Genomic DNA, 13,835 nt, shown 5'->3' with positions numbered 1-13,835 from the left:
AGCCTATAATGCATTTTTCATTTTTCAGTAGTTTATCTTTGCAATGTTATCAACTCTTCAGCGCACCTTTGATCATGTAAAAATCTTGGATAGAACCGTATAATCACTATAATTTGTTTCCTTAATTAAAGATCTCTAATTGTGTGGTACTTGACTACGTGTAGAGCGGGTCTTTGTATGTAACCTAAGAAAACAGCAAATATTTTGCTGTAAGCTATAAAGTCCCAAAACTTACTTTAGCCTTTTGTCTTAATAGTGGGGAGCCTATTTCCTTTAATCACATTAAGTTTCTCAGCGAGAATTATTTGGTTTTATTTTCATCAGCAGCAGTCATGGAAGGGGAATTGAAAAGATTGAGAGGAGTTGTTCCAATGTACAACGGAAAATGGGGTGCTCTAACCAGCGTGCAAAGGAAGAGATCTTGGCTCGGAACTTATGAAAGAGAAATTGATGCAGCTGTTGCGTATGACAGAGCCTGTCTGAAGCTTTGTAGACGTAAGTTACTCAATTTTTCATTTGATACTAATGAGTGTGAGTTTCAAAGCAACTACTCTTTCGAAACCATAATATTCATGATAAAAGATGGAACTTATCCTCAGAATTATGCTCAGTTTTTGGCCAAAAGACAAAATCTTGGTGGTGTTGGGAGCGAGGAAACTGGAAGTGCTTGTATCCCCAAGTTGCATGAACCAGTTAAGCTGTTTGGCGTGCGAATTGGCTAAAGACCTTAAACCCTAGTCCTGTTTAGATCCTTTGATAAATCTTTGTTTCTGGTTATTTGATAAACTGGATGTGCTTGTATCCCCAAGTTGCATGAACCAGTTATGCTGTTTGGCGTGCGAATTGGCTAAAGACCTTAAACCCTAGTCCTGTTTAGATCCTTTGATAACTCTTTGTTTCTGGTTTTTTTCTCACAGTTAGATCAATCTTTTGATGCTTTATGTAGAAGATTGTCATTTAAAGTTTATCCTATGAATGTTTTAAGACTTAATTTTATATAGCATGCTTTATTTGTTCTTGATCTGTTACACATCAATAATTAGCCTATTGGCTGTTGAACTTCTCCCTGCATCACTGCAGATATGGGGAGAGTAGTTCGACAAATAGGATTGAAAATCATTCGAATGTAGGATTGAAAATCATTCGAATGTATGAGCTGCTGGTTGTGCAATCAAATGTCTGAAGAGGGTGTATGTGAAGTCTACATAATTGCAGATACTGCTGGTGGATTTTTACAGGCCCTGAACCATCAATGTTGTTTCGGTTGATCATCCAATAAATGCAGGTAGAATACTTTTTAGACATTCTTATATTCTCCATTACAATCGATGAAAATTTCAATGCCTGCATATTATTTGTGCACTATGTCTTCTGGGAATGTTTTTGAGAATCATATCAAGTATATCTTTCTGTAATGCTTTGATTTTGTATTTTGCTGTTTTATAAGATAAAAAATGATTGGAGCAAACATCTTTAATAAACTAAACAAATAAATAAACGTTCATATCCTTAAAAAATAGACGTTCATCAAAATCATTATAGAAAAATTATGACTAAAATTTAGCTAGTGTATATAATGTAATTCTGAATAACTGAACCTATCCACAAGTTGTTGTGAAACTCAGTTACGTCGCTAGCATCAACTATGATGTCTGTATCTAAACTTTCTAGGATCGTTCCGGACTCGTTAACTTTGATTGGTTTAGTTGGGTTCTGAGAAATCCAAAAATCACCATTTGTGTTCCTGTTGATGTTATCTGGTCGTCCTGAAAGCTGGATAAATAGCTCGGCGGTTCCAGCTTTAAGACCGGTAAGCCAATACTTTTGCACTTGATATGTTGTTGTTTCTGTAACAAGAATAAAGTCTTTGTTCTTGCTCAATGCAACCCCATTTGCGAAAGAAAGACCTCGTAGTAGAACAGTTACGCGTTTGGTCTTGGGATCATATCTTAGCAATCTTCCACTTCGATCACTTCTATTAATCGACCGAAATTCCCTATATTAAAAAGAAAAGAGTTAGCCCTTAGATAACTAGAACATGTTACTCCAATATACGTGAATTGAAATAAGTCGAATCAATTATATACCATCGATGATAACGAAAACTTGAATCGGTAAAATACACATGACCGGTCTCGGAGTCGATATCCAAAGTATTTAGAAACCGAAATGTAACTCCTTCAGCACTGGTTGCAATAGGGGTAGCAACACCACCCTTTCGATCCAGCTTAACTAATCCAACACTAGAATCAGTTATGTATAGTTCACATGTAGCTGTGTTGAACTTCAATCCCAAAGGTCTACCGCAATTTTGTTCGGCAGGGGAGTCGTTTAATCCATTACATGTATTTGATCTACAAGATACAAAATTCATTATTTTAAAATTTAAGATATGAATTGACTACAATAAAAATCAATTTACTAGTATTAGTTACCGGTTTATTTATAAATAAAAAAATTAAACCTTTTTTGACATTTTTTTAACTGTAAAAAAAAAAAAACCCCTTAAAAATTTGACACTATACAGAGGCATCGTTATATAAATTTAAGGTACTCTTTATGGGTTTGGTGCTAATATAATTATAGATTCATACTAGCATACTATATACTCCTGTATACATCTTGAATCAAGCAACATCCGAATTCAATAAAATATTTTTTTGCCTAAACTGACACTACGTGGACAAAGAAAGAAAAGTTGATATAATGTGAAATTATAAAAGTCAAAACTTGATATATTGGTTAGTTATAAATTATGATATCGAAAAATAAGAATACCTCTTAGGATTGGTTATTGCAAAAACAGTCCATCCAACGGAATGACCTTGCCACTTGAGTATTCTACCATCCGAAACTCCAACATACGGACCATCGCCTTCACAATCAAATGCAATAGATTCGGCTCCAGTAGCACCAAGTCCGAGTTGAAGACGATGATATTGTCTTCCCTGTGGATGACGTTCAAATCTAGGTATTTGAGTTCCAGGTATATGTCCTCTTCGAAAATATGGAAATTGGGATTGAGCTTGTACTATGAAATTATTCAAGAAAATTAACAAAAAACAAAGGATTGCGAGTTTTTGCATGGTTTACTGATTTTTTGCTTGGAAAGAATTATTAGAAACAATGGTAAATAATTTAGTGATTGTCGTCCTCTAATGTAATGTGAAGAAAAACTCCTTAAATCAAAGTGTGCAATATTGATCCATATATATATATATATATATATATATATATATATATATATATATATATATATAGTGCTACAAGTCTTATTATTCTTTTCCCTTATCATATTAAAGAACCTAGAATCACAAGTATAAAACGTATATAAAATATATCTAAATCTATGACAAATATTATCTTTCTGTAATATCTATCATATGTATATTTATACGAGCTTATTCCTACCACCTCTAGGACTAATCTGTACTAGCATTCTTCTTGTTTAATCTTATGTTGAAATTGTTTAAATTTTTGCACTAATAAAAAACTAGTAACATACGAATACTTTATAATTTTATATATTGTCATAGGTTTACAATTTCCCCAAATTTAGATGTTACACGCAAGGATGTCAACGGGGTGGGGAGGGGCGGATTTTGGCTTTTCCATCTTTATCCCTGCAACGGGTCTAAAATTCATCCCCATCCCCGCAATGAGTCCAAAATTCATCCCCATCTCCGCTCCACCGGGTCCAATTCTAAAACCATCCCCGCCCTACCCCCACTTGAATATCCACCCCCACCTAATCCCCACACAAGACCCACAATCCCTCATCCAAATACAACGACACTACATAATTTAGATTACAATAAAAAAAAAAATCATTGTTTATATTACAATTATAATTTTTTTTTTATTTTTAATATAAGTATATTACAATATATTATATTTACTACTTTATTTATATTATTTTTTTATATAAAATAGCGTAAAAGTATATAATCTTTTTTAAATACATAGATGGGTATGGGGCAGGTGGGGCGGAACGAAGATAGGGTAGGTACAACCTAAAATCCACCCCCGCCCCATCACCAATGACGGGTATGGTTTTTATCCCCATTCCCGCCTCACGACTCACCAAACCGAAGCCTATCCCTGCTCCATTAGAACGGGAATGAGGCGGGTCTCCTACTTGACCCGCCATCCCTAGTTACACGGAGTGTATTGTTTTTAGTACAAGCCAACTTAACCTTCATAACAAATTTAATATTCCTTGCTTAGTAAGTTAATACAAGAACCAATTATGTTTAATTCTTTATTTTTTTTTTTTTAAAAAAAGTAAAATTTAAAAAGGATTTTCTAAGAACAAATGAAAACGCAACAAAGCAAAAATAAAAGAACCGCCTTCTACTAATGCCAATTTTTTTGCTTTCATCCATTTTCACTTTCTCTCTTCATCTTCCTCACACAGTCAATTGCTGAGTATTTTCTCATTTGATTCTTCAAGCTTTCTCTGTCTTCAAACTTCATCTTTTGACCATTTTTAACTCTCTCTTTTCTTTACGCAACACAATTTCTTCCATTTTATTCTGGGTTTTCTCCCTCCTCTGTTTTCATCTCTCTGTTTTATCTTTTAACAATGCAATTTGATGGAGTTTTTCCAGATGGTTGTGACTCTGCAACCTCCTCAGTGAAGAAAACCTTTTTTGAAACGTCGTCGTTTCCTTCTCCATGGTGGCGCAAAGCTTCCGCAACTAAGAGCAAGCCAAACTTCTCTGAAAAAGTTAAGAAAACCCTATTTTTAATAAGGGAATTTAGTGGTGAAGATTTGAAGATTGAAGGAAATGTGTATGATGGAAAGAAACCCAGATGTAATCTGTTTTCTGATGAGAAATCGAAGAACACCCACTTTCCAAAAATGGAAACTAAAACTGGGAATTCGAAGGTGAAGGAAAATGTTGATGATTCTGATGTTCAATCCAAACGTGATGACAAATCGAAGAAATCGCCATTGTTAGGGAAGGAAGATGAAGGAGAGAGAATGAGGGTTTTAGCAACTCTTAAGATGTTTAGAGAAAAATGCAAGGAAATTTCACAATCAAAAGATGCAATTTCGAAGAAGATAAATAGGATTGATTTTAGGGCTAAAGAAGCGTTAAGAAAAGAAGGGAAACTGAGAATTTGTTCTAGCAAAATTCTGGGTTCTGTACCTGGTGTTAAGGTAGGAGATCAATTCGAGTATCGAGTTGAACTCAATATTATTGGACTTCATGGTAGAGTTCAACATGGAATTGATTACATGAAGTATTTGAATAGGTGACTTGCTACTTGTGTAGTGGCTAAAGAAGGGTATGCAGATAAAATGAGTGATTATGAAGTGATTACTTATATGGGTGAAGGTGGCATTGTTAAGAATAAGGAGGGTGTTTTCTTTACTGATCAGAAGCTTACTAGGGGCAATCTTGCATTGAAGAACAGTATGATTGCGAAAACCGAGGTTCGTGTCATAAGGGGGCTTAAGATTGCAGCTAAGTTTGGGAATTGGAGGAATGAAACAGTGACTTATATCTATGATGGGTTGTATAGAGTTGTGAGCTATGAGAAGAAGGTCGGACCGAGTAAGAATATGGTTTTCGAGTTCAAGCTGAAGAGGTGCCCTGGACAGGCTGTTGTTCCTTGGTTTAAGTTCAAGAATGCTTGAAATTTGTGGAGGTTTGAGATGATTTTAACCAGCTAAGTATGATTGGTATATAATTTTCTAACTCCTAGTTGAGTAGCTATATAGAACTGATGAGTATGGTTACAAATATGCAATGTGTAAATGTGTAGGCATTTTGCTGATAATACATGTTATAGGGGGATTTGAGCAGTACTTTGAATTGTAATGAGGTTTTAGGCTAAATGTAATAAATCCTGTTCTTGAATGTTATCTTGCACAATTTTCATTCTTATGAGTTGTGAGTGGTTTTTTCTACGAGTTTGATGCATTGTGCATGTTCTACATTGATTCTATTATGAATGGTTCTGTGATTTGCAGCTTGATTACTAATTGGGGCTGCAGTTACTAACCATTCAGAGGGTGGCTTAATTGGTATTGTTATTATGTATCATAGACGGTTATGGTTAGGGTTCGGCTTCTCTGGTTAACAATATTGCTGAGGATGTGAACCTATAATCATGTAATGGTACTCTTTGCTATTCTGTTCGGATGGATGATCTATTGAATGTTCTGTTGAAAAAGCATGAAAAATAGTGTGATTGATAGTTTGATGCTTCAGTGCTCCACCTACATACTGTATGCGGATGCAGCTTTATTTGCTGTGCTTGTAGAGAGGTTGTTTACTTAAGACCTGTAATTCTGAAGGCGATTGATCTAAACATAGCCTAACCCTTTATTCTTCAGCACATGACTCGCGTGAAAGCATTAATAAGGCTTGAGATTGAGCCCATGATTTGCAGTGCTAAAGAGAGCCAATATTGGCACTATCAACTAAAGTAGCCAAGTGGTTGTGCTGTAAAAAGTTGATGCAGTAACTGTGAGTGTTTATAGTATCTGGTAATTTTCGAATAACCTACAGTACACCATCCTCTTGTTTGTGAGCAATAAGCCAATTACCTTATCTGTTCTATTCCACAGAATTAAGTTTGAATTTACCTTCATGGTATCTCTATAATCCTTAAAATGCACACTGCATATTTATTCATTTGTTCAAGTAGTTTCATACTTTCATTGCTAATCGTTCTGTGAGTAGTTTGCACTGTTATTTGCTGGATCATTCCTCTGTCATGGACTGTGCATTAATGTGCATTTTAATTCTTTCCTACATATCCCCTATATCACTTCCACACATTCTTGCCTACACAGACGTATCGACTGATAAATGTTTTGGGTGCACTGATATGAACTTTCAGCTGTCTGTTATTGTATGCATACAAATTCGTTGACAAAGATATTACTGATTCTTAACAAGTACTATTGTACTAAGACAGATGATGCTAAACTTTTCACTTATCATGCATTATACCTTTATATAGAATTCTGCATACTAGAATTTACCACTATTCCACTAAATCATAATATGTTTCATGTTTGTACGCATTGGTAATTGGGTGGTGAGAGAGTACATAGCTTCAAACATATGCATTCTGTAGTGGAGATAACATAGCCAAATTTGTAATGTACATTTGGACGAGTAACAGCCATAGTGATAACACCACCTTCCTTGTGTCGAATGTACATGGTACAATCGGTTGTATCATGAACATGGTAGAACAATTATTTTCTTTTATTTACTTTCTTAAAATTTACATAGTTATTTTTCATGGCTCCATTTCTCAACCTCACACCAGTAGCAAACTCATCAGTTCAGTACATTCTCAGTACATTTTTCCCTCTTTAATTTTCAATCATTATCACTCCCACTCCACCCCACAGTAAGTCACCTAAAATTAATATTGATCTTCTCCTCTGTTTTTCTCTGAAATTTTCTGCCATGAAATCTGACTTTGACCTCAGTTGTGGTTCCTCAAAGAGCCGACCCTTCGTCAAATTGCCATCGTTTGAAATTCCTGAATCATATAAATGGTGGCGCAAAGTCTCTGCTATCAAAACCAAACCACATTCTACAGAAAGTGTTAAGAAAACCATTCAATCTTCAACAATGAATTACAGAGATGATAATAATATTATTCATAAAAAAGCTGCTGGTAGCTTTAAACGCAAGGCATTTCTGTTTTCTGATGAGGATTTGAAGAAAACCCCGTTAAACAGGAAGGAAGATGGAGGAGAGAGGGTGAGAATTTTGAGAACTCTTTCAATGTTCAGAGCGAAATGCAAGGAAATCTCAAGATCCCGAGTTTCGGTTTCCATAAAGGATATAAGGAGGATTGATTTCAAAGCTAAGGAAGAGTTATTAAAACAGGGGAAAATCCAAATTTCTTCAAGCAAAGTCATAGGTTCCGTACCAGGTGTTGAGGTTGGGGATCGATTCGAGTACCGGGTTGAACTGACTATTGTAGGACTACACGGCAGAATTCAACATGGGATTGATTACATGGAGTATAAAGGGAAGTCTCTTGTTACTTGTGTAGTGGCTAAAGAAGGGTATTTTGATAAAATGGATGATTCTCAGGTGATCACTTATACTGGGGAAGGCGGCATTGCTAGGAACAAGGAGGGAGTTTGTCCTAAGGATCAGAGGCTTGTTAGTGGTAATCTTGCTATGAAGAATAGCATGATCGCCAAGAACGATGTTCGTGTCGTGAGGGGGCTTAGGGTTGGAGCTAAGTTTAGGGATGGGAGATACGATCCGATTGCTTACATCTATGATGGATTGTATAAGGTTGTGAGCTATGAAAAGAAGATAGGACCTTACAAGAATTTTATTTTCGAGTTTAAGCTAAAGAGGTGTCCTGGGCAGCCTGCTGTTCCTTGGTATAAGTTCAAAGTTGCTTGAAATTTACAGCAAGATATGGGATGTACGTTTCAGACTGATATATGCTGGCAGAAAATATGGTGATTGGTATACAGTATTCGACTTATACTTTTAAACTTTGTATTACATACCCCAAATTAATTGTGTGTATAAGCTAAGTGTAGGATCTTGATACATTAGTAGGATTATATATGTATAGAGTTATATAGGGCTATAGGCTAATGTAATAGTATTATATACGGACATATGGTTAGTTTTGTATCATCTATGGACATATGCTTACTGGTTGTGGAAAATTTCTACAAATTTGTGTTGTTTAGCAGGTTTTCAAGGATTTGATTGTATGTTTGTGTGATTATATTTGCTTGTGATATACGATTTGTAACGCAATATCGTCAATCGGAGACAAATTTTCTAACCTTTCAATGTGTTTTATGCTACTGTGGTTAACAGATTAAGGGAGCCTGTGATGGTACCCATTCTAGCAATTTCTAGGCCTCATCATGCTTTGATTTATTGCAATTTATATAGGTGGATGATCCGTTAAATGTTTGCTCTGAGATTAAAAAAAAAAAGCAGGGAAAGTGGCTATACATTTTTCTAAGAACTACAGTTTTGGCCCTTGTCTAGATCAGGGTAAGGATATATAGCCCAGAGAATGCAGAATTATGATTTTTATGACTGTAGAGAGGTTGTTTCTTACAGACCTGGGACCAAAATGTGATTGATTAACTTATACTAACACAAAGTATATAATTAGTTGATCTTGTGTTATTGAGACAATGCTTCAGTTTGTTTGAGGTGCAAGCGTGTTCATTCCCTAAACGCTATACCAGAAGAAGTGTGGATATATCAGCATAGTTTTTCTAATGAAGGAGTCTGAACCTTACAAAACGAGGTTGTCTTGATTATTTGACAGGCTGCAAGTATGCCCAATTATATATCCCTATGTAATTTCATTTTCTGCATTTTCAGGACATCAGAATAGATGGCTCAACTTCTCAAATACATCAACAAGATTCATAGTCTTCTAACAGTTCTAAGGTCTGAGCTTTAATGCCTAATCTTAGCACTTGAGTTGGTGCCTAGAAGGACCTCAGTTTAGAATCTTCAGTAAAATGTTGAAATTTATTCTTGGCATAACAACAAATTTCACAGCCAGTACTTCCTCGGCCTTGACTAATAGTCATGTTGATAGTGCTAATTTGAACTAGTAATGTAACAATGACGAGGAAGTACATTATTACAAGTACACAGCTCCTAAATGAGGCATTATATAGACAACCTAATCTTGTCACAGGCTGGCTAGGCAATACTGCAGACAATAGGCACAAAGGGAGTTTTCAGCAAGGCAATAGTTGCAAATCTTGCATTAGACTTGTTGAGTATCAAAACTGGTCATTAGTCGGTTTGGCCCTGTCTAGTCGAACGATAGTCTAACCCAGCTTACGATTACATCTAATGCAGAAGCTATAAGAATTAAAGTGTGTTAATGAGCTGAGCTTGAGCCTAAGGTATTAATGTATCATATCTTGGCAGCTTGCTCCAAAAGTTTTAGGCTTTATTCGGCTTGTTACTCAACTTAAATGCAATCTTGTCTTTGAGCAATAGCCTTTCGGTTTAAGGCGAAGGGTAAGAGAATCATCACTAACAAATTGTACCAATTCTCATCACTAGACCAAATACTTTTTAGCACGGAGTAGTATAATTAATTAATTACATTTACAATTGAATCGCAGGTAAAACTTGAAAAATGAAGGTAGTACTCCGTAGCTAGTTTTACGTATCCCCTTTGGTTTCTTGTAGTCAATGAAGCTTTGTTGTTGGGATTTGTTAAACATCGCCCGCGTTTTTCTACATAAAGCCCACATTTTTTAAAAATGTTGACATTATTGCCCTTGTTTTAATTTTTACCGAAAATAAAATTTTTCACTCATAAAAAATGTGGAGCAGGACTGGATCGCCGAGTGAAACCGAAGAGCCCTCAACGTCGGGTAGATGCACCGGAGAGACGCCGTTGACGCCGGAAAAGGAGGTACGAAGCCATCTAAAACCACGAATTGGCGGCTGGCGTCCTGCCGGGACGCCGTGACCGTAGTGGTGGCGCCTAGCCAGGACGCCGCCACCGTGGCTCTGGCGCCTGGCCAGGACGCCGCCACCGTGGCCGTGGCGTCTGGCCAAGACGCCGCCGCCACGGTGGCGGCGTCCTGGCCAGGCGCCACCGCCACGGTGGCGGCGTCCTGGCTAGACGCCACCGCCACGGTGGCGGCGTCCTGGCTAGGCGCCACCACTATTTTTTTTTTTTTTTTTTTTTAATTTAATTTAAAATTTGTTTATTTTTTTTTTTTGTGTTACAATTTTTTTCTTTTTTTTTTGGTTTTTTTTTTGTTTTGTTTTTAATTGTTTTAATTTGTTTTTGTTTTTAATTTATTTATTTTTTATTTTTTTTTTTACAATTTTTTTCGTTTTATGTTTTTTTTTTGTTTTTATTTTTTTGGTTTATTTTTATTTATTTAATCTAAAGTTTTGTTTATGTTTTTTATTTTTGTGTTTTGTTTTTTTTTTTTTTTTTGAATACTTTTTGTTTATTTCTTTGTTTGTTGTTTATAATTTATTATTGTTTTTGCTTTTGTGCTAATGTTGTGTCAAATGTATTAATTTAATCTACTCTTATGTGATTATATTTATATGTTATTGTTGCAGGATTATGGTGGAGACGGAAATGATTATAGTGGGATTTTTGTACACGATGGTCTGTTCGAAGATGCTCAACAAGCGGTTGATTGGGCGAAACAGGTTGCAATTAGATCAGGTTTTTGTTTAGTAGTAGCAACTCATAAATCTCAACGGGATGGTAGAATGGATCGCATTTTGAGATGCGACCGTTATCGCAAAAGGGAGGAACGAGATTTTAGTCAAGCGATTCGGTTTGATACAAAGCGGAAAGGTTGTGGGTGTCAGTTCAGAGTAAAGGTTCGACAACAGCAAAGGGGTGACGGTTGGGAAGTGAAGAGTTACGGTAAATGGGGGTATCACAACCATGAGATGATCGCATATGAAGTGGGTCATCGACAGTTAAGTGGCCTAAGTCCTGCTGCGAAACTAATTGTAAAAGAAATGAGTGATGCTCAAGTGAAGCCTGCTAAAATATTAGCATCTGTGTTGGAGAAATTTCCTGAAGACCAGCCAAACCGAAGACACATCTACAACGTCAGACATAAATTGAGGTTTGAACGGTCAGAGGGAAGGAACCCTATACAGCAGCTTCTACACCAGGCACAAGCACGTGGTTACCTGTACTGGTTTGAATCTGATGAAGACACATCGGAGGTGACTCATTTGTTCCTTGTGCATCCTGATTGTGCTGATATGATTTCGTCTTGGCCATCTGTGATTCTGATCGATTCAACGTACAAGACAAACAAGTATAAGTTTCCACTGGTTGAGATGGTTGGGATGACTCCAACGAACCAGAACTTTTTGATTGGTTATGCAGTTATGAAGGATGAGACGGTTGCGAGTTACCGTTGGGTGTTGGAGAAGTTGAGAAATTACATCGGCCCAAGTGTTCAGCCATCGGCCATCGTCAGCGATTGTGAGGGAGGTCTCTTTGCCCCTATAGCGGAGCTGTTTCCGGAGTCGAGCCATTTACTGTGCACATGGCACATCAACAAATGCGTGAAAGTCAAAGCCTACAACCTTTTCAACAAGAACTTAGATTCAGCAGAGAGATTGGTAAATGGTAAGTGGCGGAAGATCCTGCAAGCTACCACGGAGGCAGAGTACGACCGAGCCTTGGATAACTTCAAGGATGCATACCAATGGTGCCCGGCAATCGTAGACTATGTGATGCAGCAGTGGGTGCCTCAGAGGGAAAAGTTTGTCAAATATTGGACAAACCAAGTTCTTCATTTTGGAAACACTACTACATGTAGAGTTGAGAGCGCTCATAGAGCTCTGAAGGACTGGATTGATTCTTCCACCTCTGCTCTGGATACACTGTTCGAGAGAATAAACAAGGCTATTGATACTCAGAGGAACGGCATCAAGAACTCTCTCGAGGACTCCAGACGGCGACATGGCACGATGTATAGCCATTTCATATTTAAGATTCTCCATGGTCGTGTGTCACACTACTGCTTGGGGTTGATTCTGAGCGAGCACACCAGGATGAGGGAGTTGGGTGATGAAGTGGCTATTCGGTGCGGATGTGCTATATCGGTGACTCATGGACTACCTTGTGCATGCACCATTCACCGCGTAATTACGCAAGATAGGGCGTCGTTACATGTTGATCAGGTTCATACATTCTGGCGGACGCTCGTTATCGGAGAGCATGCTGTTCCACAGACAGTCAACCGTGAACAGGAGGAGTTGGAGCAGTTTCGTTCGATGTTTGACCAAGTGTCCTCCAGCCACCCTTCAGTCATTCGTAGTGCTACCCACGTACTTCATGACATGTTCAACTCGTCGTGCTTGGATCATGAGGAACCTGAGGGGGTCGAGCGACCACGGGGCCGACAACCACGGCGGGAAAGGAGTGCGTTTGAGTACATTCGTGGTCGTGGTCGTGGTCGTGGCCGTGGTCGTACATCGTCATCAAGTGGTAGTCAAACATCTTCGTCGGTGAATATGCCCGGCACCGGTACGGTACTTTAGTTTAATTTACTTTTTAGAGTGTTTGTTTAGTTTTCTGCTAACTTGTTAATTGTGTTTTTTGATGTGTGCAACAGGCAGAATGGACATTGAACATTTTCCATATAAAGACAGGATCCCTAACATCATGATGCCGTTCCTGGACGGGTGGAATGATGTGGTTGCAGATGGTAACTGTGGATTTCGGGTTGTGGCTGATGTGTTTCAGATGGGTGAAGACAACTACGGTTTAGTGCGTCAGTTGATGTACAGTGAAATCGCCTCAAACCGAGCTGTTTATCGCCACGTGTACGGACAGGACTTGGATAGGTCTCTGCAGCGTATCCGGTGGGGAGGAGGACGTTGCGGTCAAAATCATTGGTTCGACGCGCCCCTTGATCTCTTCGCCGTTGCAAACATCTACAAGTGTGCAGTGATGCATTTCGGCCTTGGTTTGCATGGTCGAGCTTACTATCCGTGTACCACGGTTCTGCCTTGGTGTTCGCGTGAGACCGTCACCAGACCGGTAAGAGAGGTTGCTATTGGATTTCTGGGGCCGTCATACAGACATTTCATCCGACTGGACCTGTCACCCGATTTTCCGGTCCCACCGATTATACCAACGTGGTACACCATTCGTACAGCAAGCGTAGAGGGCTGGGATGCGTTATATCATGACCGGGTGCAGCAGTGGAACAATCTAGTTGCCTTTTCTATGTGACCTAATATTGCTATTGCTATGTTTTTCCCATTTATTTAATTTTCGGATTCTAATTTTCGTATTTAGTTTTCCCATTTAAATGTGAACCTGTATTTAGT

At 37.9% G+C, this 13,835-nt stretch overlaps 3 protein-coding genes across 3 annotated transcripts; 2 read left to right on the top strand and 1 right to left on the bottom strand.

Moving 5' to 3' along the window:
* Nucleotides 1-1,560: 1,560 nt before the first annotated feature.
* On the bottom strand, nucleotides 1,561-3,681 carry LOC110732822 (protein STRICTOSIDINE SYNTHASE-LIKE 10-like). Its single transcript, XM_021912826.1, has 4 exons — nucleotides 3,567-3,681; nucleotides 2,779-3,031; nucleotides 2,088-2,354; nucleotides 1,561-1,996 (listed from the first exon to the last, which is right to left on the bottom strand). Exons 1-4 carry the CDS (start codon nucleotides 3,679-3,681, stop codon nucleotides 1,561-1,563), a joined length of 1,071 nt encoding a protein of 356 aa, XP_021768518.1.
* Nucleotides 3,682-4,585: 904 nt separating this feature from the next.
* On the top strand, nucleotides 4,586-5,647 carry LOC110732821 (histone-lysine N-methyltransferase, H3 lysine-9 specific SUVH5-like). The gene is made up of 2 exons (XM_021912825.1): nucleotides 4,586-5,219; nucleotides 5,283-5,647. Exons 1-2 carry the CDS (start codon nucleotides 4,586-4,588, stop codon nucleotides 5,645-5,647), a joined length of 999 nt encoding a protein of 332 aa, XP_021768517.1.
* A 6,153-nt stretch (nucleotides 5,648-11,800) lies between these two features.
* LOC110732388 lies at nucleotides 11,801-13,798 on the top strand. The gene is made up of 2 exons (XM_021912323.1): nucleotides 11,801-13,026; nucleotides 13,115-13,798. The coding sequence occupies exons 1-2, from the start codon at nucleotides 11,829-11,831 to the stop codon at nucleotides 13,735-13,737; spliced, it is 1,821 nt and encodes a 606-aa protein (XP_021768015.1). The 5' UTR covers nucleotides 11,801-11,828; the 3' UTR covers nucleotides 13,738-13,798.
* Nucleotides 13,799-13,835: the final 37 nt, after the last annotated feature.

The sequence above is a fragment of the Chenopodium quinoa genome, unplaced genomic scaffold (genome assembly GCF_001683475.1).
Source record: "Chenopodium quinoa cultivar QQ74 unplaced genomic scaffold, ASM168347v1, whole genome shotgun sequence".
Taxonomy (NCBI): domain Eukaryota; kingdom Viridiplantae; phylum Streptophyta; class Magnoliopsida; order Caryophyllales; family Amaranthaceae; genus Chenopodium; species Chenopodium quinoa.
Note: the sequence above shows the minus strand (reverse complement) of the source record. Positions and strands in the feature narration are given on the sequence as shown.